The sequence below is a fragment of the Spermophilus citellus genome (genome assembly GCF_964194105.1).
Source record: "Spermophilus citellus genome assembly, chromosome: 4".
NCBI classification, from domain to species: Eukaryota; Metazoa; Chordata; class Mammalia; order Rodentia; family Sciuridae; genus Spermophilus; species Spermophilus citellus.
The window spans coordinates 130716427-130740548 of record NC_138185.1 but is presented as its reverse complement, the minus strand read 5'-3'; the positions used below and the strand labels follow the sequence as shown (position 1 = coordinate 130740548).

Below are 24122 nucleotides of genomic sequence, written 5' to 3'. Positions count from 1 at the left end.
TCCTATTAAGGAATTTGGAGCCCGACCCCACAATATGTAGATCGGAGCCAACTTTTTCTTCTATCAGGTGCAGAGTCTCTGATTTGATATCAAGCTCCTTGATCCATTTTGAGTTAACTTTTGTGCATGGCGAGAGAAAGGGATTCAGTTTCATTTTGTTGCATATGGATTTCCAGTTTTCCCAACACCATTTGTTGAAGATGCTATCCTTCCTCCATTGCATGCTTTTAGCCCCTTTATCAAATATAAGATAGTTGTAACTTTGTGGATTAGTCTCTGTGTCCTCTATTCTATACCATTGGTCCACCCGCCTATTTTGGTACCAGTACCATGCTGTTTTTGTCACTATTGCTCTGTAATATAATTGCTCTGTAATATAGTTTGAAATCTGGTATCGCTATACCGCCTGATTCACACTTCCTGCTTAGAATTGCTTTTGCTATTCTGGGTCTTTTATTTTTCCATATGAATTTCATGATTGCTTTATCTATTTCTACAAGAAATGCCGTTGGTGACAAACCCCTTTTAAGCAAAAAAGGTATCTGAAGACTACCTGCTCCCTACACATACTTGAAATAACTCTTTCATTCACCTAATCTTAATTCTTTGCAGTAACAATAGTTCACAACTTTCTCTCTCAAAATAAATTTTATGAGCATTACAGAAAAAGAGGTTTTCATCATCAATTAAATTTGAAATGAACTGGAGTTCAGTCACAAAATTATTCTGCCAATGAAAGTTCAGCATTAACCAAAACTACAAACAACATGAAGAATAACCAATTATCGTCTGAATCTGAATTCCCTTTATGTGATTACACCAGAAATGACACCGTTTTCTCTGTGGCACACCAAAAACATTTCAGGATTTCAGACTCCTACTTGGCTTAAAATGTTTATGCTAATCTATAGGTTCAGAAAATGCTGCATTGCAAACTAAACAGTCACTCTGGGAATTGGCATATTTAATGACATAAGAAGTCAACAGCTTTTTTAGGGCAGGATGCCATCAGCATAGTTAAATCACATTCATTGATTCTAACAGCTTAAGAGAAAAGAGGAGGGGGAATAAAATAAAGGAAAAGAAGAAAATGTGGGGAAAAAAATGAGCACTCCAAAATAATATACTTGTAGCGAAGTAATCCAAGAAAAGGGCTCAGAAGTCCTGGAGTTTTGTCTTGCTCTATTTCACTGTAAGTCCTCAAACCAAGTAATTTGAGGTGATTGGAAATAATTAAAAAAAAAAAAAAAAAAAAAACAGAAGAAGAAATAAACTGAGGATGTTGGAAACAAGATGTTTAGCTCTAGTGTAATTCATAAACATTGGCACCCAGCAATTGGTATCTTACCTTTAATTATCATAAGCTGGTGATTCAGATAACGAATTTGACGTTCACTTTCATTTAATTTTTCAGCTAAGTTGTCCAGTTGTCTCTCTTTTGCTTTATTAAGAACCTGAAGCTGAATAATCTGTATGTTTTCTGCAGAATCTGCAGAATTAAAGACAATTTGTTAGATAAAAACAAACCAAGATATAAATGTATGGTCATTTAGGGCCGTGTTTTTTAAGCTGTGCAGATATCTCTGAGAGTATTGTGAAAACAGTGTAGTGGACTATGACTCATATTTTAAAAAATCAAGATAGAACAACTGTAATATATAAGAGTACCTCATGTTGTTAACAATAACTTTCCTTTTTTAACATTTATTTATTTTTTTATTTGTAGGTGGACACAATACCTTTATTTTATTTTTATGTGGTGCTGAGGATCGAACCCAGTGCCTCACATATTCTAGGCAAGCACTCTACCTCTGAGCCACAACTCCAGCGCCTGTGAAACTTTTTTCATTTACATATACTTACTTACATTGATTTATATTGTGGACCATATCACAATGTAAAAAAATGTACTTCTTACTATGTGTCACTGCCCCAAAAATGTGAAATTTACTGGTTTAGGGTATTACTCTGAATTGACCAGTTTGGTCAATTAAAAATCACTGCATATAAAAACAACAGAATAGAGTAATATGCTTTCATAAAATTAAAAACAAAATAAGTATATCATTTTCTATTAAAATGATTTTTTTAAAAACCTGCTAGATATCCCTCTCAAAATAGTGTTTCTTTGGCAGGAGTGCTAAATATATTGTCTTTATATACATAACTGCTCTATTAGTTAACTAAGAATAGACTAATAAAGAACTTCCAAATCTTTCAGAATCAAAGTCATCTTAAAGGAACACTTAAAAAGATTAGGGAAAAAATGAAAATAATAACTGGTAAGAGAAGGCTAATGCTTCAATTATGTAACAATAAATATTTCACATTTTCTATTAACTAGGCTAATGTTTCTATAATCAGTAATAGGAGGTTTTACTTACTAATTTAGGAAGTTTTAGTTACTAACAAGATAACTCAGTCCCCTTTTTAAAAAGAGATGCTTATGTTAAATCCAAAAAACAAAGACTGAAAACTTTGTTCCAAGTCACAGTCCTCAGGCCTTATAGCAAGACTGGCTCAAAAAAAAAAAAAAAAAAAAAAAAAAAAGTCTGCAAACTCCACCTCTCCAAACTCACATTTTTTAAAAACTGATGTTGCTATAAGAAGCTGTAATCACCAAAGTTAATTCTTCCATTAAGTTATTTTATTTTAATTTCTAACTTATTGTTTTGTTTTTAATATTTGCTTTTTAGTTGTAGTTGAACACAATACCTTTATTTTTATTTATTTTTATGTGGTGCTGAGGATCAAACCCAGGGCCTTGCACAAGCTAGGCAAGCGCTCTATCGCTGAGCCACAACCCCAGCCCCCATTAAGTTATTTAATTAACTTCCAAATATCAAATTTAGGCAAATATGTAACCAATTTTAAAAAACATAGATAGATAAGAAAGGTGTTGAAAGATTATGTATGCAGAAAGACCAGGAGACACAGAAACACCAGGCCACTGCTGTGATGCCTGTTATTCAGCCTAAAGCCAATTGTGCCAAATACACTTCCTCATCCCACAGAAACATATGAACAAAGAAAGGACACCATATATGCTGATGACCCCTTCAGGAGAAAGTGAATTCTGGGCCTCTCCCTACCTTTTAGGTATCATCCCATGGTATATATTCCAGCATATGCTGGAAGCAATACTACGAAATCACAACATGTATCCAGTTTTCTCGGGGTAGCCCAGGTAACCCAGAGTATCCAGAATGACCTTTCCACCATTAATTAAAGGAAAAACAACAACAACAAAACTTGTAGTCACACTCTAGAATCACATTGGCTCTGCAACACACACAATAATTAGAAGTAATTTACTATGCCACTGAGCATGACAATAAAAGCTAGATGTACAATTTAGGATAGTCGCTGTTCAAGTTTTGATATTTATGATACCAGCATTTCATCTCAAAATTCTCTAGTAGCTATAAGCTCTTTTCTTATTATCATATTGATGTACACACTGTACAAAAAACATTGGAGGCAACTACCACATGACTAAATATGAGACCTATGTCAAATTCTGAACATAAAGTAATATATATATGAGAGTTGCCTAATCGTTACACAAAAATTGTAAGACTCAAAAGAAAAGGTAATAATGGCTGATTTGTCAAATTACATTTCTATGTAATAAAAAATCTGAGGTTGATGAGAAAATTGTCTTTTTTCCAAAGTAGAGTCCAATAAGAAATATATGAAGCTCATAAAAAGTTCTTAACAATCTAGAATGACTAAAATATTGTTAAAATTTTTTCTTTTTTTCAGGCACAGTGTCGCACGCCTATAATACCAGAAGCTCAGGAGGTTGAGCCAGGACAATCACAAGTTCAAAGGCAGCCTCAGCAACTTAGCAAGGGCCTAAACAGCTTAGGGAGACCAAAAAAATATATATATATATTAAAAGAGGTTAGGGATGTGGCTCAGAGGTTAAGCACCCTGGGTTCAATCCCCAATACAAAATTTAAAAAATATATTTTTTCCTTCTTTTAACTTTTTAATTATGTAAAATTTCAAAAATATGAGAGCAGAAAGAATAGCACAATGAACCCACATACACCCATTTCCCAGGAACAGTCAACAATTATGAATTCATGGCAAGTTTTGCTTCATCTATACTCCTACCCAACACATTGTTCTGAAGTAAGTTCTAGACTTTCTATCGTTTATTCACAAATACTTCAGTATAGAGCTTTAAAAATAAAGACTCTTTGAAATATCAACCACAGAAGTTCTACTGTCATGCTTAAAAAAATAATAATTCTTGAATATGCTCAGATATCCACTCAATGTTCAAAACTTCCCAATTATGTTATTTAGAAATAACTATAAATGTAATACCTACTTTCACTAGCTCCTAAGAATTGTTGTTGCAGGCCTTCAATTGTGTCACTTCCTGCTATTTCCTGGACTGGAAAGTTATCCTGGACAGAAGATTGATAAGGTTTATATTTCACTTTATATGGCGCCAAAGCTTGACAACTGGGACCTTGTGATGAACCAAATTGCTATTATAAGATGACAAATGAAATGAACAATTAGGATTTGGCCTTCTCTTCCAAAATTCTCTCAATTAGACACCTTAATTTTATGCTATAGAAGCTAATTGTGGTATCATTACAAATTTTTTTATAGACATCTCTGCTCAAAAACAGTGCTTATTGTTATTGAATACTTCATTGTACTTTTGAACACAATTATTGTACAATTTTATAAATAAAACTCAAATCCCAATGAAATTATACACAAATATTTTATTACAAATGATTTAGATGATTTCAAAATCTAGAGAATATAAAAATGCACATAATAACAAGAACATGTGATACAATGCCTTATACATAATAAATATTCAATAGTTATGGAATGAGTAACATTGTCCAGAAATAGAATTGAGAAAAAATAGCCACCTTAATTGGACCAAAAAAATCATCCTGTCATTGAGTGACACAGAATAGCAATTGGCAAAGTGAGGCATTTGTTGTCATTGGAAAATTCTATGAAGCAAAGCAACTAACTGTATCCTGAGGTCTTACTTCATTAAACTTGCTCACAGTAAAAACAAAGTGTGTTAATTCATCCTACTACTATAACACCACACAAAACAGGCATTAGCTTTGAAGTGTTTGACTTAAAATTTGTTATAAGAGTAGCAAGCAAGAAAATTGAGGAAACCAAATGCTGTAATCTATAAAATTACTGCTTTAAACCCTATTATCAAAACACCTAAACATAACTTTTAACTGAAGCACACTGAAATAGCAGAGCCAGAAGCAGCAGTGCAGGACAGTTATTCTATAGCATAATTTACTTTTAATGTTTAAATAACTGTTTCCAAAAAGCTCCTATTTTAAACTTTTGATTTAAGATCATAATTGCATTTGATTGTAAACAGAAGATAGCATGACTAATTCAGCTGAATATTTGTACCCTCAGAAATTCTTGTAGTTAAAATAAATCATCTTACCATCGCATTTACATGCATTTCTTAAACACATGCATACATTATGCAAATGCATGTACACACAAATTCTTAAAAGTCAAATTCTTACAATACCTGAAAATGGTTCCTCTGAGGATCAGAAAATTTAACTACACTGGTTGGTTGGTTATTAAATTCCTGCTTCTGACCACTGGTATAAGGCCTGAAGTTTTCAGGAAGGCAATACAAATCAGTCTGTTCATTTTTGCTTGGAGGACTATAGCCACTCCCACCTTCATCTCCATCTTCTTTGAGATGGTACTCAGGATGTTGGTCTTCAGTTTTATTTTGATTCTCTTCCCAGCCATTGCCACTTTTTTCTCCAATATATAAGCCCTGAATTTCATTATAGTGCTATTAGATGAGAGAGTAAAATAAAAGCTCTAAATTCTATTCCCACCCTCATTCACAGTCATGATCACACCAGGTACTTACATTTATACTTTGAGATTTGGGCAGAATTTGATGCTTGTTCCAGTTCATCTCCAATTGCTCAGAAGGATGCAGTCTTAAGAAAAATCAATACTCTAGATTTAAAGCCTATCATTTATTTAGATATAAACACAGAGAACCCAAAGATTCTTATATTTGTTTTTTTCCCCTTCAACTTTTACCCAAAGATTTAAGAATTAAGTCAACAATTTTTACAATTGCTTACATTATTACCAGCAAGAACCAAAAAAAAAAAAAAATACATAAAATGCAACATGCAAGGAAAAGTGATTTTAGGTCCTTACTCTTCCGCTGTGCCGTCCATACTACAGTCTGAGAAGTGAAGTTCAGGGGAGGAGAGCTCATCATCCAGCATATCATGAGGAAGGTCGGTGAGCAATTGCTGCAACTGAGTCAGAAAAGTCCACATCAGTATCACTGACTAAACCCAAGATGCCAACCAAAGCTGCCTTGGAACAGCAAGTGACAAGCCATGGAAGTTTAATTCTTCCATTTAACTAATTTCTTAAATTCTACATGAATTATGTTCATCATTTCACTTAAGGAAAAAGGAATGCATAATATCAGGATTTATGTTAGAAGGCTTTACTTTTTTCTACAAAGATCTTAGATTTAAAAACACACACATTACAGCAGAATTGAAAAACTTTTTTATAGTAGTATAGCAAGTCATAATAATGGTACAATCATTGTATTATGTTGTCAAAGGGCAGACTTGCATTGCAGAGTCCTGTTTTGCCCCTTATTAGACCTTGGGGACTTGATAATCAGACATCCCATAGGGAATCTGAGTTGCCAGATGCACTTTGCCTAGGTGGTAAGAACAGCAGCAGCAGGTGGCCTAAAAGTCCATAAGCTCCCACAATGTGAGAGAAATCCTGTTGGGAGTAATTAATTAGTAGTCAGTTATATAATTCCAGTAATGAAAAGATATACAATACTCTGGACTATAATAAGACATTTGAGTAAAAAGAGGGCCAGAAGATTCTGGCTTTCTACAATAGCATTCTCAAAAGCAGAATACTAACATAAAATAATCTGACTTTGCTTTCCAATTTTATTCTAGGAAAGTTTTCTTCTTAACATTCTGCTTACATGAACTAGATAGATAAAATAGATCCATTCAAGTTTTGAGATAAATTGTGATAAAAAGAAAATTTGTCGAATTTCAAGATGGGTAATTGTCTTTCTTCATGTCCCAACACAGTGTCTTAAAATTTGTAACAATTAGAAGATTCAAATATTACGTTACTAAACAGTTTGTAAGGGGACTGCTTATCATGACTTCTCTTTAAGAAATTAAGCACCAGTTAACAAGTTGACTAAGTCCCTCCAAAGTGCATAATTCAATCCCATAAATTATGTTAATGAGTGACTTTTAAAGACATTAAATACAATGTAAAACCTTGGAGGAAAAAAATGAGATGTTCTTTGGTTTATGGCAGGTTTTTGTTTCTTTTTTCCTTTTGTTTTCCAGTTTCTCTGTCACTAGTATAAAAGAAATGGAACATAGCTGCAGTTCATATCTGAGTATTGGGGTTTAGAATTTTTTTTACAAACTTTCTTAAAACATTTGGTAAAAAGAAAATAAATATATTCTTAGAAAAGTTCTGAAAAGAATGTCCCAAATTGTTAACCAGGTTATAGTGAAATAAAATTTGGAAATGAGAATGGAGAATGTGAAGTAGACAAAGTAGATACTTTCTTATTTCCACGTATATTTCTGATATTCCTGGATTAAAAAAAAAAAGTTTTCTCAGTGAATTTGATTGGTTAAAGATGAAACAAAAGAAAAATGCATTTCAATAAAGTTGTCTTCACCTTTATATCTGCTTAATACTAATATTAACAACCTCCCCCGGAATTCCCTCCTACTATCCTTCTCCAACCAATGGGAACTCTCCAGGAGTCCCATAACATGAGTCCCATAGCAGGCCAAGGTGAACAGCAGGAGTCCAATTTCCATATGAATGTAAATCTTAACATAATCATATCATCTCAATGGCTAGCTGGCGTCACCTTACAACCAAAAGTGCCATGCATCATATTATTTGGTTGTGGCTCCTAGCACAAATCCTTGCCTATCTGCTCATGCAGGGTAGTTGAAAAATCAGTTTGCCATATTAGTGATAGACACATCAGAGTTGATCAAAAATTATAAAGAATAAAAAACAACACACTACAAACAAAACACATCAATATATAAGAATATTACTTGCCTCACGTGAAAGGTAGCAAAACCATGCTATCAAGACAATGTACTGGGGAAAAAATAAATATCTATGATGTCTTTCAAAAGTAGCCCAACCTGTTCTGTCCGAACTAAGCATCACTGCTTTATGGAAAACACTGCCTCACGTGTTACACAAGAGAAAATAACAATAAAATCAATCTTTCATACTTACATCAAGTAAGGATTCCTGAACAGAAAGAATATTTTCTTCTAAACCTTTAGTGAGGTTCAAGTACATGGCCTTATAATTCAGGGGAACTTTGCCAAAGACATTGGAACCATTCATTTCCCCCTGCCTCACAAAGACAGAAATAGCTACATAATAATTAAGCAGTTATTGTTGCTTTCTTTGTGATACCACAAAATTGGCATCCATGAGAAGAAAACTAAGTTGAGTGTGAGAAATCAGCTGACCAAAATGCTTCTGGATCCATAGATTAATTTGCTAACTAGAAAACTCAGCCCTCGGGGCTGGGGTTCTGGCTTAGTGATAGAGAGCTCGCCTAGCAAGCGTGGGGCACTGGGTTCGATCCTCAGCACCACATAACAATAAATAAATAATAATTAAAGCTATTTTAAAAAAACAAAACTCATCCCTGTAGTATCTAGAGTCTTATTTTTTACATATATGCTAACATTTTTAAACAGTTTAGTTCATCTTCAAAAAATTTCTCCATTTGGGGCTGGGGATGTGGCTCAAGCGGCAGCGCGCTCGCTTGCCATGCATGCGGCCCGGGTTCGATCCTCAGCACCACATACAAACAAAGATGTTGTGTCTGCTGAAAACTAAAAAATAAATATTAAAAGAATTCTCTCTCTCTCTCTCTTAAAACAAACAAAAAAAATTTCTCCATCAAGTTCTTTGGTTTGGCTGGATCCCCCTCCTTAGCTTCTATAACTTTCAGGACAGAGAGAAACAAAATGAGATGAAGTCCTTCTAATAAGGTCATTCAGGAACAAAATCCCACCCTCAACATCTCCATTGCTCAGGATCAAAGTGTGCCCTCCTCCTATCCACTGTCAAATAGATTTTGCTTTTGGTCATTAAACCTTGTGCCACCAAACACAAAATTGCCGTATTGACCTATCCATGATAACAAATAGAGAATTTTAGAAACTAAATTTTCCTCATTTAGATCTGCCACCTTCCAAATACAGACTGAAGGACAAAATTAATAATCCTTATAAATGACAAGATTTAATCCCTCATTAATTTCAAATTCAACAGACTGTTTTTTTGACTGCAAGTAGCAATCTTCTCAGTGGGATATTATTGTCTATCGACTGAGTTTAGTAATTTAAGAGATACCTCCCCTAGAAAAAAGAGAATATGTTATTGTTAAAGCTTCTACTAAAACACATTGTAAATCATTCTATAAACTCCTCTTCTTTTATTACTTCATGTTTATTTCCTAAAAAAGAAAAAGAGGGCATTTAACTCAAAGAATTTCATCAACAACTTTTGTTCAGGAGTGAATGTAAAACAGACAATATGTCAGCCCTTTGTTAGGATTTTCCACTTAAATTGACTAAACAGACTGTCTTCAGAGCCTATAATCCCCTGGTATTCATGAAAGCAGAAGTTCTCAGATGACAAACCATACAATACATCTTCTCCCAAGAGAAAAACAACAAATGGAGTAACCAACAGTCATCTACCCTTGGAGCAGGCAACCTGGCAAGTGCACTTCTAAAGAGATTCTGGTATTTTTTAAAATGAATTATAAAATAAAGCTTTCATGGGCTGGGGATGTGGCTCAAGCGGTAGCGCACTCGCCTGACATGCGTGCGGCCCGGGTTCGATCCTCAGCACCACATACATACAAAGATGTTGTGTCCGCCAAAAACTAAAAAATAAATATTAAAAAAACTCTCTCTCTCTCTCTCTCTCTCTCTCTCTCTCTCTCTCTCTCTGTCTCTCTCTCTTTAAAAAAAATAAAAATAAAAAAAATAAAGCTTTCATGGATACACACTAAGCAGATCTATTTTAATCAAAGAACCATTTTAAAACATATTTTGAAAAGGTCCAATATGGGAATGATAAAGGGCCAGAATAACTTGGCAGCTATACCTTTAGTTTATGAATTATGCTATGTTCAGATGCAAGGTGTGGGGGAAGCATTTCATAAGCTAAACTAAATTCCATAGTGTAAGTAGGGGAGACCTGGTCTAGGTTGCTGTATATCTGAAAGAGAAACATTAGACAAGTATGAGCCACACTATAGATGGTGCATAATAGTATTGTAGGCCAAGAGCAATCACTGGAGTTCCTCCATGTCAAGTTTTTCATTTTAAAGGCAAGCAGCAAACCAAGGTCCAGAAAACTTGAAGGGCAAGCCAGGGAAACACAGGTCAAGTGCAGAGCTGGAACCTAGAGTCTGAATCTCCCCATTTCCACTGTCCTCTTCTTCAATATGACATGAAGTTGGTTACTGGATGACACTATTTCAACCTGTTTGTATACAATTAAGTTTCAACCCAGACAGTGATCATTCAATATTCCTTTAAAGATAACTGTATAGCATTGGGAAAAACTCACAAGACACAATCCAGATAAGGCATAAGAAATGGATTAAAAATATATATACTATCAAGACATAACCATTTGCTTCTTGAACTATCTGGGGAATGACAAAAAAAATCTCACTAAATAAATCAAATAATATGGAATGTAAATAAACACTAGCCCCCTCTAGTGGAAACAAAATATAAAAATGTTTCTATAACTACATCAAAGCAAGGCAGTTAAAATGTGGAAAAGGTACTGATTAGAAAATCTACCTCTAAAATACACAATTCCAAGCTCAATGAAACTTTATTATTCTATTAGAGGAGAAGTACCAATATAAAAACTAAGAGGACCCACAGCAGCATTACCAGGTTCAAGGTTCTGTCTGCTACCTGCTACTTAAATTACCTCCCTTTTTACCAAGATCACTTTCAAATATATATATCATCATTAAATGAGCCATCATGAGCATTTATCTTGACAGCACAGATTACTAAGTTATTTCTGCCCCAAACTACCAGCTCCAGAATATATATGTACATACACACATAATTGTACTATCTGGAACAAATAATTATCACAGAGCTACTTCTGGTGACATTGCAGAAAATACATGTATACTTCAACAGACTGACAATCCAAATGACAATCTACCTTAAGCTGTGGCTTTATCAATAGATGCTTATAACAACCATTCTTATCTCAAGCATAACCACAAGCATATCTGTAATAACTGTGAAATCACACTGTAGGCAACTTTAGGTGAAAGGCATTTTGTAAAGTCACATTGTTACATTATGGACGAGTTAATAAAAGAGCTTTTGAATTCTTCTTTTGTGGCCCAGATTTATATATTTTACTTGTAAACATTTGCCTAAAATATTCTGAATGAGGTCTACTGAGTAGCAAGGACAACTACAACAGCAGCTCTCAAATGGTACACCAAGATATTATGCTCCAGTAAGTTGTGAGGAATATGAATAATGTGCAATAATTAATTGATATGAATACTGGCATGATAGATACCATGTTGCCATATATACCAGTACACCATAGGTACAGCAATTTAAAAATTATTAGAGTGCCTTACTTTTCTATAAAATGATTGAAGGCTTTTGTCTGAAATATGAGTCTATTCATGGTAGTCTGTGGTTTGAGATTCCATTTGCTATAAATGTCCTCTGACTATCAAGTCACTTATTTAGGAAGTCCTTTCCTTTTCTGAAGACTAAATGCACTTTCTCCAACTGATCTTCAATGCAAACAATGGAGGGAACAGAAATGGCAAAAGCAAGATCATAATTGTACAGCTGATCAGGATGATATGGAGATTGGAATTTGAGAATAGCCTATTCACTGAGTAACCAGTGATATACCAGCACTTACTCAAATTACTTTACTCGGTTGTTTTCTTATTTACTGTCTGCCACTCGTCTATAAACGTCCTGAAGACTCCATTTTCTGTTCCACGCACAGAAACTTGGCCTCTCCTTCCACAGCCATTCATTGTCTCCTAAATAAAAATTCTTAAAGAATTTATCTGATGGCAACACTATTTATCTGATGGCAACACTAAATTGTGTTTTATTCTTCTCTCAAAGAAAGAAGCATTCCACTCATCTACCTTCTCAAGTCCAAGTAGCCTTCAGGTTTTAGGATTTTGTTGTATTGTTGTGGTTTTTTTTAAGAATTATAAATCCCTTCAAAATGACACAAGATGATATAATTTTTATCATTAAGTACAAATTGTTAAAGATTGGGCCTAGGGTCCTTTTTGTGAGTAACTCACCTCTTTTTCCCTTTCATAATCTTCTTTGTCATATTCTTCCTCTTCATTTTGTGGCAGTAGTGCCACACTGCCAAAGTCTAATGACATGGTCCTCCTATGGGAAGGGGAAGATGTTTGATTTTTAAATAGCCAATAAAATCTCCCCAGAACAAAACTACATAATAAAACTGCCATGCCCCAGGTCAAAAGACGACAGGTTGGGAGAAAATATGTGTAACTCATGTATGATAAACAGTATTACAAATATAAAGAGAGCTCTTACAAATTAATTCTGATCCATAGAAAATAAAAAAAATTTAAATGCAAATAGGTAATAAAAGTACAAATAATTTTTTTCTAATGGCCTGGAAAGTATAATTTAACACAGAATTTTTGCTTGAGCAAAAAAGTAAAATAATGATAATGAAATAGAAGAGTGCCAAACACAAAAATCTTAATAATAAGTTCAAACAAAACTTTCAAGTTGATGTATGGCACAGGTAGTAATTTTCTTCATTCTTTGAACAACACAAATCCAAATTTCATACTTTACAAAACTGAGTTCCTAAATTCTGAGTTAATATTGCTACCCAGAAACCACTACAATCTGCTAACATTATAGAGTACACAACAGAAATCTAAGTGTTAAATGTTCTGCTTGCAAACTTGATACAATCAGGCTCCAGCAAAATACTAAGGAAAGATAGATGGGAAACCAGATGCTATGCCACTGTGAGGTTCCAATTCCAAAAGCAACAGCAAAAGCTCCCTGAGGAACAGTCACTACTGTGTGGCAGAAGCAACAACTGGAGATGCATTTTTGACTACTCACACTTAGAAAGACTGTTGATTATTAAATTACACTTAAGGATCCTGACACTATACCTAGAATTCCCAGAATATCAAAACTCTGAACAATTCTGACCAAAAAAAAGTAACCAGGTATCATCCGTTACCAGGCCTAATATGGTCCACCACTCAGTCCAGTGCTCTTCATGCCAATGAAATGCACTTTGATGTGAGTCTGAGCCACAACTCACTCACTACACCCCCCTTCAGGCTGTAAACTATCATTAAACTGGAATTCAAATAAAAAGCACAGAGACCCAGCAATCGAAATGCATTTTCTATACAGAATTTATCTTCCTTAGCTTGGTGTGGTAATACAAGCCTGTAATCCCAGCTACTCAGGATGCTAAGGCAGGAGAATCTCAAGTTCAAGACAAACCTGGGCAACTTATTAAGACTCTGTCAAAATAAAAGAAAAGTCACTGGGAGTATAGCTCAGGGACAGAGCACTAGCCTAGCATGGGCAAAGCCCTAGGTTCAATCCCCAGGAAGGAAGGAAGGAAGGAAGGAAGGAAGGAAGGAAGGAAGGAAGGAAAGAAAAAATTTAAGTAAGAAAAAAATTTAACTCCCTGTGTTAAGAGTTGAGAATTATATCACAACAGTCCAACACCAAAAGATATCCCATTTCATCAAACCTAAGGTACCCTTGATTATATGATGATAATTCCATTTGTACCATTAAAAAAAAGCAGTCAATTAAATTATGACACATCATACTTTGTGGATATTAAAATGTGAAATAAAATGTGTACTTCAGAATATGGCATTAACACAAATATGAATTTCCACACTGAAAATTCCCATATACCTATTTGTTATTGTTTATTTCAAGGACTGATGTTTTTTGGCCAGCCTCTAATTTCCAGCCCACCTTCTCATTCTTTCTTCTCTTAGTACCTGCATCCAAATCCTTTTTAATCAACTTTTATCAACTTGAACTTTTCATGTCAAGTTTAACCTTCCCAGCAACTGCTCCTTAGGCCAACCATACTTACTCCTTTCTACTCTTGTGCCAGGACTAGAGGGAGAAGGAACATAAGCACTCTTTCACTAAGAGGAAAACTATATGCTTGAGGAATCTAAATCCTTGTCTTCACCTAGCACCTACAAGAATTCTCTTATGTACCAGCCTAAGATTAAGATCTGGATATGGTAACAAGCCTACAATGTAGTTGAAAGGGTGAGAAGAAAACACATAATCTCCTGTTTCTACAATTTATTTCACTCCTGTAAGTAGATATCAAGACTACAGTATATACAGACAATTAAAATCCCAGCTCAGGTAAACTCTATCACCATAAAGAGATCAGATTAAGCTGGCCCTTAAAGATAACCATGAATCCTTGCTGCTTCTAAATTCTGCTTACTATATTCCCCACCTCTTCTTTCATTTAACTACAAGTACAACCCAGAATATAAAATTTGGATTAATTTCTCCTATATTAGAAAAAGAAGAGAGGGGTTTTCCCCCAACCTTTATTAATTGGTCATTAATTGAAGTTGAATATTGAAAAGGAACTTTGAAGGTTACAAGAGCCTATTGTTAAATAAAGGAACAATATTAAATACTGAACTACTTTTTCTCAGGAAATAGATTAATTCTACAGTATGTTTTTAAGTGAAGAGAATAAAAGACAAAACTGCATTTTCTTAAAATGACATTTTAAATCTAAACCATGCCATTAGTATCTGAAAAGACCAAATCTCTCCCACTGGGGAAGAAAAGGTATAAATAATATTTCCTTCTAAAAAGTGCAAAATATTAGAGACCTTAAGAGACAATTTTTGGCATAAAGAGAAATCTGATCAACTTAATGAGGTTTTTAAAAAAGACTAAAAGGAAATTAGTATTTTTACTGAAATAACTGAAATTTAAAAGTAAAAGCTAATGTTTTTCTTTGACACTTTAATCATCACTAATAACCACTATCAGAGACTTTACTATAATATTCAGAATAAAAGACTATTAAATACACACACACACACACACACACACACACACACACTCTTAGCATGATAGTAAATCCAGAAACCATAAGGAAAAAAATTGATTGAAAACCTAACCACAGAATGAGTATAAAGTAAAAAATATAATTAGTAAATATTAAGTATCAAAAAAATGCAATACTAACAAAGTCAGAAAAAAATTATGGAAAAATATTTGCAAAACAAGGTCTTAACAGATCATTTTTGCAAGAAAATGAGAAAAAGACAATTCAATTTTAAAATGGGCAGTGACATGATGTAAATAACATGTTAGTGCTTAGTTAATTTGAAAAAAATGCTGAACTCATGAAGAATTCAAAGAAGTGTCATTTAATCAACAAAATGCCATTTTCAATCACTGTATTGAAAAAATCTCAAACTGTGTAACACCTAGTATTGGCTATTGTGTATGGCTCATAAATTGCTGGCAAAAATATAAACTGCTAAAACCATTTTGAAAATTATCAATTAATATATTTTAAATGAACATTCACAAACGTATTGCCTTAATAAAAAATTACTTTTGAATTAATTTGGCAATACTATACCACTAGTAAAAATAAAAAATATTGCTGTATTTATTAACTCAAAAGAGAGACCATTTAAAAAAATCAACATGAAGTACACATACGCTTTTTAAAAAATATCATAATCTAGTTAAGATTCTCATCCTAAAATAGAAAACTTTTTCTGAATCCATTAACAAGATATATAAAATGAATATCTGTTCTTTTCTTAGGTTAGACAGTTCTCTGACACAGTTATCTAATCGAACACTCACTTTGTTGTCCCTGGTTATATTTTCTTTGCCCTCCTTGCAACAAGAAGAAAAACAGTATGTGTTTAGTTGGGCTAAAGGTTACAAAGCAAAAGTACATTTTTTTTACCTCATTGAACAAACCAAGCACCCTAAAGGCAGAATTAAAATATATCTGCCAGGTTGCAGCTGTAGCTCAGTGGCAGAGTGCTTGCCTAGCATGGAGGTTGATCCTCTGCACACATAAAAATAAACAAAGGCATTCTATTCTGTCTCTTTACAACTATTAAAAAAATTTTTTTTAAATGTATCTGCTCCTTGGTCATAGTAGGCACACAAATGTTTGCTAAATTAATAGAATATATGCATGTTACCTATTGGAATTCATTATTTTAATAAAATTTTATTGAACATTACTGTGTGCCAGAATATATCCTATATGCACCTAAGATATGGCACCTACCAGTCAAGGGGAGCTCACTCTCTTAGGAGACAATGCTGCAAACTAACAATTACAATGATACATTGTAATAAATTCTATCAAAGGGGAAAATACAAAGCACAAATTAACATGTCTAACAAGAAAGGAAGGCTTAAAGAGGTTTTACAGAAAAAATAGGCTTTAGATCAGAAATAGATCTCAAAGGACACAATATGGTGTAAGTGGCTGAAGAATGAGGGAACCCATTCAGACAACCTGGGCTCAATTTTGGCTCTTCTATTTATCAGCTGTGCAATCTTAAACTGCCACCATTCCTTCATTAATGAAATGAGGGTAAAAACAGTATTCTAAGAAAAGGTGAATGTACAGCCTGCATATTACTTCAAATAATACAACCTCCTCTGGGATGAAAATAACACCCTCTGCCAGATGCCTTCCCAAATCTTACCACCACTACCCCATGAAATTAGTCACTTCTTTGCCCTTTCAGACAGCATTTCTGATACTTTTCTTATGGCTTCACCTTCAGCCTCTCTTATCAGTTGAATGTAATCATCTGTAAACTGCCTGGTATCATAGATGTATATGGTGAAAATCAGCTTAAATCAAACTCCAGTTCTTGAGTACAAGATAGAAAGGGTTAGGTGCCCCAGAACTGGTTATAAGAATTGCCCTGGAAGTTAGAAAATTCTACTTCCTTGCTTACCTGCTAACTTCCCTTCTAGAATGGAAATAGCCAGAGTACACTAGCCTGCTGTACACCTGCAACACCTGGCTATAAAGGCCTCTTCATTCAACAATTTACCAAGCATTGTTCAAGTTTACAAAGAACATGGTGGGAAAAACAAAATGAACAAGCGATGACAATATCTGTTTTCAACATTGTATTCAGTACTAATGACAGCAGCTTGGACACATCAATTCGAGATAAGCAGAGGAAGAAGAGAGTGATCCTAATGCACAGAAGGCACCCACGGGCTGAATTAATACATAAATGCATGGCCTTGCATAAATGAATGACCTTACCAAAGAACTCGGTTGGGCGTCAGCCACGGGACATCAAACAGGTAGGTACCACGAGATCAGAAGCTGCACGGACGGATCCCAGGAAGCCTAGGTTGCTAGCTTTGGGTGCCAGCGTCACTTGTACTCGGTCAACACACGTGCACAGAGCACCCACTATGAGCCAGGCGGGGCACCAAGGTGACCACCGGTGGGGGTCCTCAGGGAAGAGTCTCCAGGCGACTTCAGCAGCCTGGAAAGGAGACGTGGAGAGCTTCCCAGATGTCACTTCTAAGTAGGATCTTGGGAGACTGAAGAGGTCTCAATGACACTTAAAAGTCAAAAGCTGAACCCCCGTAACCCGCGGGCAGGCCACCACTGCACGATTTGGGGAGGGGGCAGGTCAGCCCGGCGGGAAGCTTTAACCAAATCCCAAGAACCCCGCAACCCCTCCAAACCAAAGCCCAAGCTCGGTTGCGAAGCAAAATTCACCGGAGGCCACAGACGTGTCACCTCGGGGGAACTCTAGCCCCTGCCGAAGACCAACTTCTAGCAAACCCCCTTACCTTGATTCTAATCCGCTGGCTCCTTCCTAGTCGCAAACAAACCCATGGAGCCGGAGGTTCTTGAAGAGCAGCCGCCTCCTTCAATCACCCGCTAGAATTTCGCCTGGTGGGCGGGGCCCGGCCGGTTCGGGGCCGGGCGAGGAGGCGGAGGTCTCCGCCTTCCTCAAGCTTGGTTGAGAGGTCCCCCTGCAGTTGCAAGAGCATGGCTGTTTGAAGCGGGCGCCAGAGGTGGCGGGAAGTTCCCCCGGTGCTCCTATTGGTTAATTAATGAGCCAATTACCAAAGCGTTGACTCTGGATGGGTGGGCTTATCGGTTGCCTAGAGACGCCAGAGCGCCCAGCTCGAGTCCTTCGGATACACTGGCTCCCTGAGCCGGCTCTCACATTTGGTGCGGAAGGGCACTGAAGGGGGGTGGGGTGGGTGCCGCTTGGAGGGTGTCAGGGGGGATGCGGGGGCGGGGGTAGTGGGACGGCTTCTTGTGTTTCGCGTTCTTTCCACTCCTACACCCCAGTGACCCCGCTGCTGCACATAGAGTCCCTGTTTTCCCCACCAAACTCTTCTTGCCTTAAAAAGTTTTTGCATTTCACTCTTTTGTCCTCTAAGGTGCTATCACCAGCCTTTATTGTTTTACTTTGTCTTCTAGCTTAGAAATTCCTGTCTTGTTAAAATCTGTGTTTCATTAATTACTGGTAATATGGCACATTTTCCCATATTTGTTCACTATGTACTTGAATTCCCTTGGGTATGAATGTTGTCGTCATTTAAATATATGTTAACCGATCCTTTAAGACAGCACCTCCAAGTATTCAGTAAAGCCTGATACTGGTATCTGCCTTCTCTGGTTAGAAGAGTTCCAGTGAATACAAAAGAGTCAGTGACAGCAGATTCACATATAATTTTAACCCTCTCCAATATGTATGGAATAAAATGGTTGCGCAAGGCTCTTTGTAATCTGGCTGGTTTTCCTTTACCACCTCACCACTCAAACCCTGTGATGCCTACAATGACCCCTGAAACTTCATCAACTAGCATAAGGTCTGGCACAAAATGGTTATTTACTCCATAGTAACAGAATGCATAAAATCACAAGCTGAGCTACCAATAGTTCCCAGAGTGCTTTTGTTTTGCTCAAACTGTTTCACTTGCATTGCCCTAGCTTGCTTATCCATCTACTGTCTCCAAGAGAGTGAATACCCCCTCTGAAGACTTTCATTACCTTCGCTTGGCAGAAATTATCTTTCCCACCTCTGTACACAGTGTGGATGGGTGGGCAACCTATAAGCCCACCCTTCCAGAGTCAACTCATCCTTTCATGAGATACAATGCCTCTATTACAATCAGTTTGTGTGTGTGTGTGTGTGTGTGTTTGTGTGTGTGTGTGTGTTTCACTCAGAACAATGTTAATATCTTGAGGTACTTATTTACTCTGCTTCCTGGGCATCTATTAGCATGCTTCACCACTCCTGATAGCCACTTAAGACAGTTGTGTTAAATTGTGTTAAGTGAATAAATTAATAAATGAACAAATAAAGACTTTATAGACCAGAAAAAGCAAATAAAAGACATCCAGGTAAATGGCATTTGTTGAACTTGAGCCATGGTATCTGTTAATGAGAACTAGACTGCGGCACTTTTCCACCAAAGTCCATTAGTAAACTAATGTATCTTGTGTCCTGTGCTCAGGGTTAGACAGAATGCTTAATCAAAAATGCTAAGTGATCCCTGCCCACAAACAGCTGCTTCTTACAAAGACAAAAGCATAAAATATGCAAGGGGGATAGCACATATGAAGGCAGTGTTTATAATTTCTTACATAGTCATACAGTTTTGTAAGCCCTTTCACAGGCATTATCTCATTTGGGTGCTCATGATTTTAATACTATCCCCTTTATAGTTGAAGAAACTTACATTGAAAAATTAAGTGACTTATTAGGGGGCCATACAGCTAATAGGAGACAGAGCTTATCACTATATACAAAATATATTAGTGAGATTAACACACAATTGATAAAAGGTGCAGAATAAAGAATAAATCAAAATTCTCTGCCTCTAAAAATGGATTTTAGAGAATTTGTGATTATATGATAATTAATAACATTTTCTTTGGCTGCCTATCCTGTTTAAGTCCCGACAAGGTGCTTGAATATAAAGTATAAGGCAGAACCCCTACCTTCAAGATACCAACACTGTTTGGGGAACAAGATCCTCACATAGAAAGACAAATGATAACATGAACAAGGAAAACATTAAGTTTAATAGAACAGGCAATAATTCTGAGGGAAAGTGAATATTTAAGGATCTATCAAGGAAGGTTCCAGGAGGAAGAGGAGGAGAGACCTTAGCAGGCAAGTTGATTAGCATTGTGAGTGCACTGTGAAGCCTGGAACACTTATCTGAAAATAGGAATGATAATATCAGCTTTGCAGGATCATGGGAAAGATACAATGAGGAAAAATTATGTGAAAGAGCTTTTAAAATGTAAAAACCCTAAAGATTTTTTTTCTATTCTGTTTCCACATCCTATGACTTATTGGATTAGAGCACACATTGGGGTCTGAGGCAGTAAGGAATAACCAGGAAGGTACAACTGCCACAACCTAAATACTAAGGTGTTCTGGAAGCAGTGGGAAGAGAAAGACAAGGATAACAGAAGCTTATGAAATAAGGCAAAGGAGAAGTCTATGCAAAGGATGCGGTTTTATGCAAACAGAACAAAACTAGGAAGCACCAGAGACAGAAACAGGAGTGCTTGGAAAGAACTGAAGAAGATCAGACCATTATTTGTAGCCCATTCATTCAACAATTCTTTTTGAGCATCTACTTTGTGCCAAGCACTATTCTAGAGGCTTAACATTGACATATTTTTCTAGAATCTCCCATGCTCACAACCATTGTGACCTCAGCACCATCCCTACACACACACCATCCCCAGCTCTGGCCATACCTTATTAGATCAAGGGTGAGAATCAGACCCAATCTGAACCAATCAAGTTCCTTTACCAGATAACTGAAATAGGACTTCACGAAAAAGTAAGGTAGCAGCCTTCCAGAAGAGAAGCAGTCTCTTATTACACCTGTATTTCATGGGAAATAGGCTGCCTCTATAGCCTTGTCATGCAGGTGGCAGAGCCAAGACTGAAGATCATGAACTTCTACCACTGAAAGCCATGGATTTGCCTAATTCCTGTACTATCAGAAGCCTGCTAGTTCAGCTTTTCCCTGGATTCAGAGATACCTGAACTTAAAATTAAAATGGCTTTCTAATTGAGCTGGCTTGGGTCATGTAGAGATAATACTATTGCCCCCAAATGCATGTCTACCTGGAACCTAAGACTAACTTTATTTAGAAATAAGTTCTTTAAAGATTTAATTAGTTGATTTCAGGTGATAATGGATTAGAGTAGCCCCTAAATCTAATGACTGGTGTCCTTGGAAGGAGAGAGGACACAAACACACAAGAAGAAGAGATCCATGTTAAGATGGAGGCAGAACTGGAGTTATATTGCCATGGGCAAGGAACACCAGGGCCACCAGATACTGGAAAAAAGCAAGAATTTTTTTTCCCCTAAAGTCTGGAGAAAGTGTAGGCTCTTACAACACCTTGATTTCAAATTTCTACCTTCCAGAGATGTGGGAGAATAAAATTATTAGTTTGTGATACTTTATTATGGGAGCCCTGCAAAATCAATATATTCCTTGTATATAGCCAGTCATAACTAAGATGCATTTTTTTTAAGAGAGAGTGAGAGAGGAGAGAGAGAGAGAGAGAGGGAGAGAGAATTTTTAATATTTATTCTTAGTTCTTGGCGGACACAACATCTTTGTTGGTATGTGGTGCTGAGGATCGAACCCGGGCCGCACGCATGCCAGGCGAGCGCGCTACCGCTTGAGCCACATCCCCAGCCCCTAAGATGCATTTTTAATGATAGATTATACTTGGAAAGTCTAGACCAGTGATTCACCAAATGTGTTCCATAGCCCAAATACAGTGGCCACAAGGATCTCTCTGATGGGCCATTCAATGACACAAATGCCAAAGTAATTTATTCAGTTATCATAGGAAAATAACTTGCTAACTTATAGGCTTTTATTTTTTCACACATCCAGGAATCCACCAAACAAGATATCAAGGTTTGTTAATGTTTAGAATTCATAAATTTAAATGAGTATACTATTATCAGGTATATCAAGAATGATTATTCATAATTTATATGTACAACATTGTAAAGTTCCTGCTAATGCATACTTGAGGATAGCCAGAATTCCCACTTTTGGGAGAATGATTTTAATAGTGCTTTTCTTCAGGAGGTAATGGTTTTTAAGAGCCATTATTACAGTTTCTTAATTATTAACTATCTTTTTTGGCTTCATCAATATTCAGTAAGTTTGCTATGAGTCGTTTGGTTAATCCAACTCTGTGTCCTGTTAACCAGTTTAAATTATTTATACTTTTCCTACAACATGACTTTAAAATAACACACATTTTAAAGTTCAAATCTTTATTACTAAAAATCTATAACCAAGGCATCCAATTCCTCTGAAATTGCTTCTACTTTATAAAATGTGCTATGAATCTCTTTTATTTAAATAACTCACAACATATTACCAAGGCAAGTGTGAAAAATTACTTGTTTATTTGAAAATGTATAGGGCTCTATTTTTTATCAAATCATATGAATTAGATCATATTAGATCTTTCTTAAAAGTAAATAAACAATTTCTATTGTTCTTTTCAGTTTTATATTGTCACAGAGTCCTTTTTTCCCAACTTAAAAAAAAAAGGATGAAAATCATGGGACAACAGGTCTTTTGCTTCTTTAAGTTCTGAAAGGCCAATTGCTTGTATTTAATGTTTAATATTTCAATCACAACAAGATTTTTAATCAGAAAATCAGTAAAAGCTATTATAAGTGATGTTGACCATTTAAAAAGGTCCGAATCTATAAGAATTATATTTGTGGAATACGAGTCCACCCAAATGCCAAGAGATGCTCAGACCATTCCACTTCTGTTTCTTGAAACACTCAGTAGGTTAAAAAAAGAAGTCTCAAGACGAACTTATAAAACTAGTATATATTTTAACTGCTCACACAAGGCACTCAGTGCACACTAACAAAATACAATGATACCATTCATAAGAGTATTACAAGATTCATCAAAAATATTGATGCATTTTAATAGTTACATGGCCAGTAATGGGACACATGTTTAAAGTTGTTTGATACACATCTGTTTTAGGTCAGTTTATAAGAAGTGAATTTTGGGATGAAAATTCAGATGCAGATGATTTAAGGAAACACTTTCAGGCGAAACCAGTAAGGAAGTGAAGAAGATGTACAGGAAAGGGCCAAGCAAGGGTGTGACTTCAGGAATAATGCTGGGCCCCACCTGATCCCACATGGAACCCCTAAGTGTAATCAGAGGCAAAGGACCTGAGATTTCACACTCTTGCACTAGTGAAGGTGGCAAGACAGCAACAGTGCAGGGAGTTAGAAGCAAAACACGTGGAAGTCAGGGAAGGGGTATACAAAATTATTGTGTTATGGTCTATTTGACTCTTGAACTTGAGAAGAGTTTGTTTGATGAATGTAGATGCTCCATTGTTCAGAGCATATATATATTTAAAATTGTTAAGTCTTGTTGTGTATGGTTCCCTTGAGCAGTATGTAGTGTCCTTCTTTATTATTTTTGATTGACTGTAGTTTGAAGTCTACTTTATTTGATGTGAGGATGGAAACCACTGCTTGCTTCCAGAGTCCATGTGAGTGGTATGATTTTTCCCAACCCTTCACCTTCAGTCTGTGGATGTCTTCTTATCAGATGAGTCTCTTAGAGGCAGTATATTGTTGGGTCTTTTTTTTTTTTTTTTTTTTTTGATCCAATCTGCTAGTCTATATCTTTTGATTGATGAGTTTAGGCCATTAACAGTCAGGGTTATTATTGAGACATGATTTGTATTCCAAGCCATTTTTGTTTATTTTTGGTTTTTAATGTGACTAGGTTTCTCCTCTGATTAGATTTTCCTTTAGTATAATCTCTCCCTCTGCTGATTTTCATCATTGTTTTTCATTTCTTCTT

The 24122-nt window shown here is 35.9% G+C and overlaps 1 protein-coding gene across 1 annotated transcript in view; it reads right to left on the bottom strand.

The window, feature by feature from the left end:
• CEP152 (centrosomal protein 152) overlaps positions 1 to 18131 on the bottom strand; it is an 87480-nt gene extending 69349 nt beyond the window's left edge. Inside the window, exons 1-8 of the mRNA XM_081289763.1 lie at positions 18045 to 18131; positions 17503 to 17731; positions 12464 to 12557; positions 6217 to 6320; positions 5915 to 5987; positions 5555 to 5833; positions 4343 to 4505; positions 1349 to 1489 (exon numbers count right to left, since the gene is read on the bottom strand). Coding sequence (XP_081145889.1) covers positions 1349 to 1489; positions 4343 to 4505; positions 5555 to 5833; positions 5915 to 5987; positions 6217 to 6320; positions 12464 to 12550 — 847 coding nt within the window. The 5' untranslated portion in view covers positions 12551 to 12557; positions 17503 to 17731; positions 18045 to 18131. The remainder of the gene's footprint in view (positions 1 to 1348; positions 1490 to 4342; positions 4506 to 5554; positions 5834 to 5914; positions 5988 to 6216; positions 6321 to 12463; positions 12558 to 17502; positions 17732 to 18044) is intronic.
• Between the last annotated feature and the right edge of the window lie 5991 nt (positions 18132 to 24122).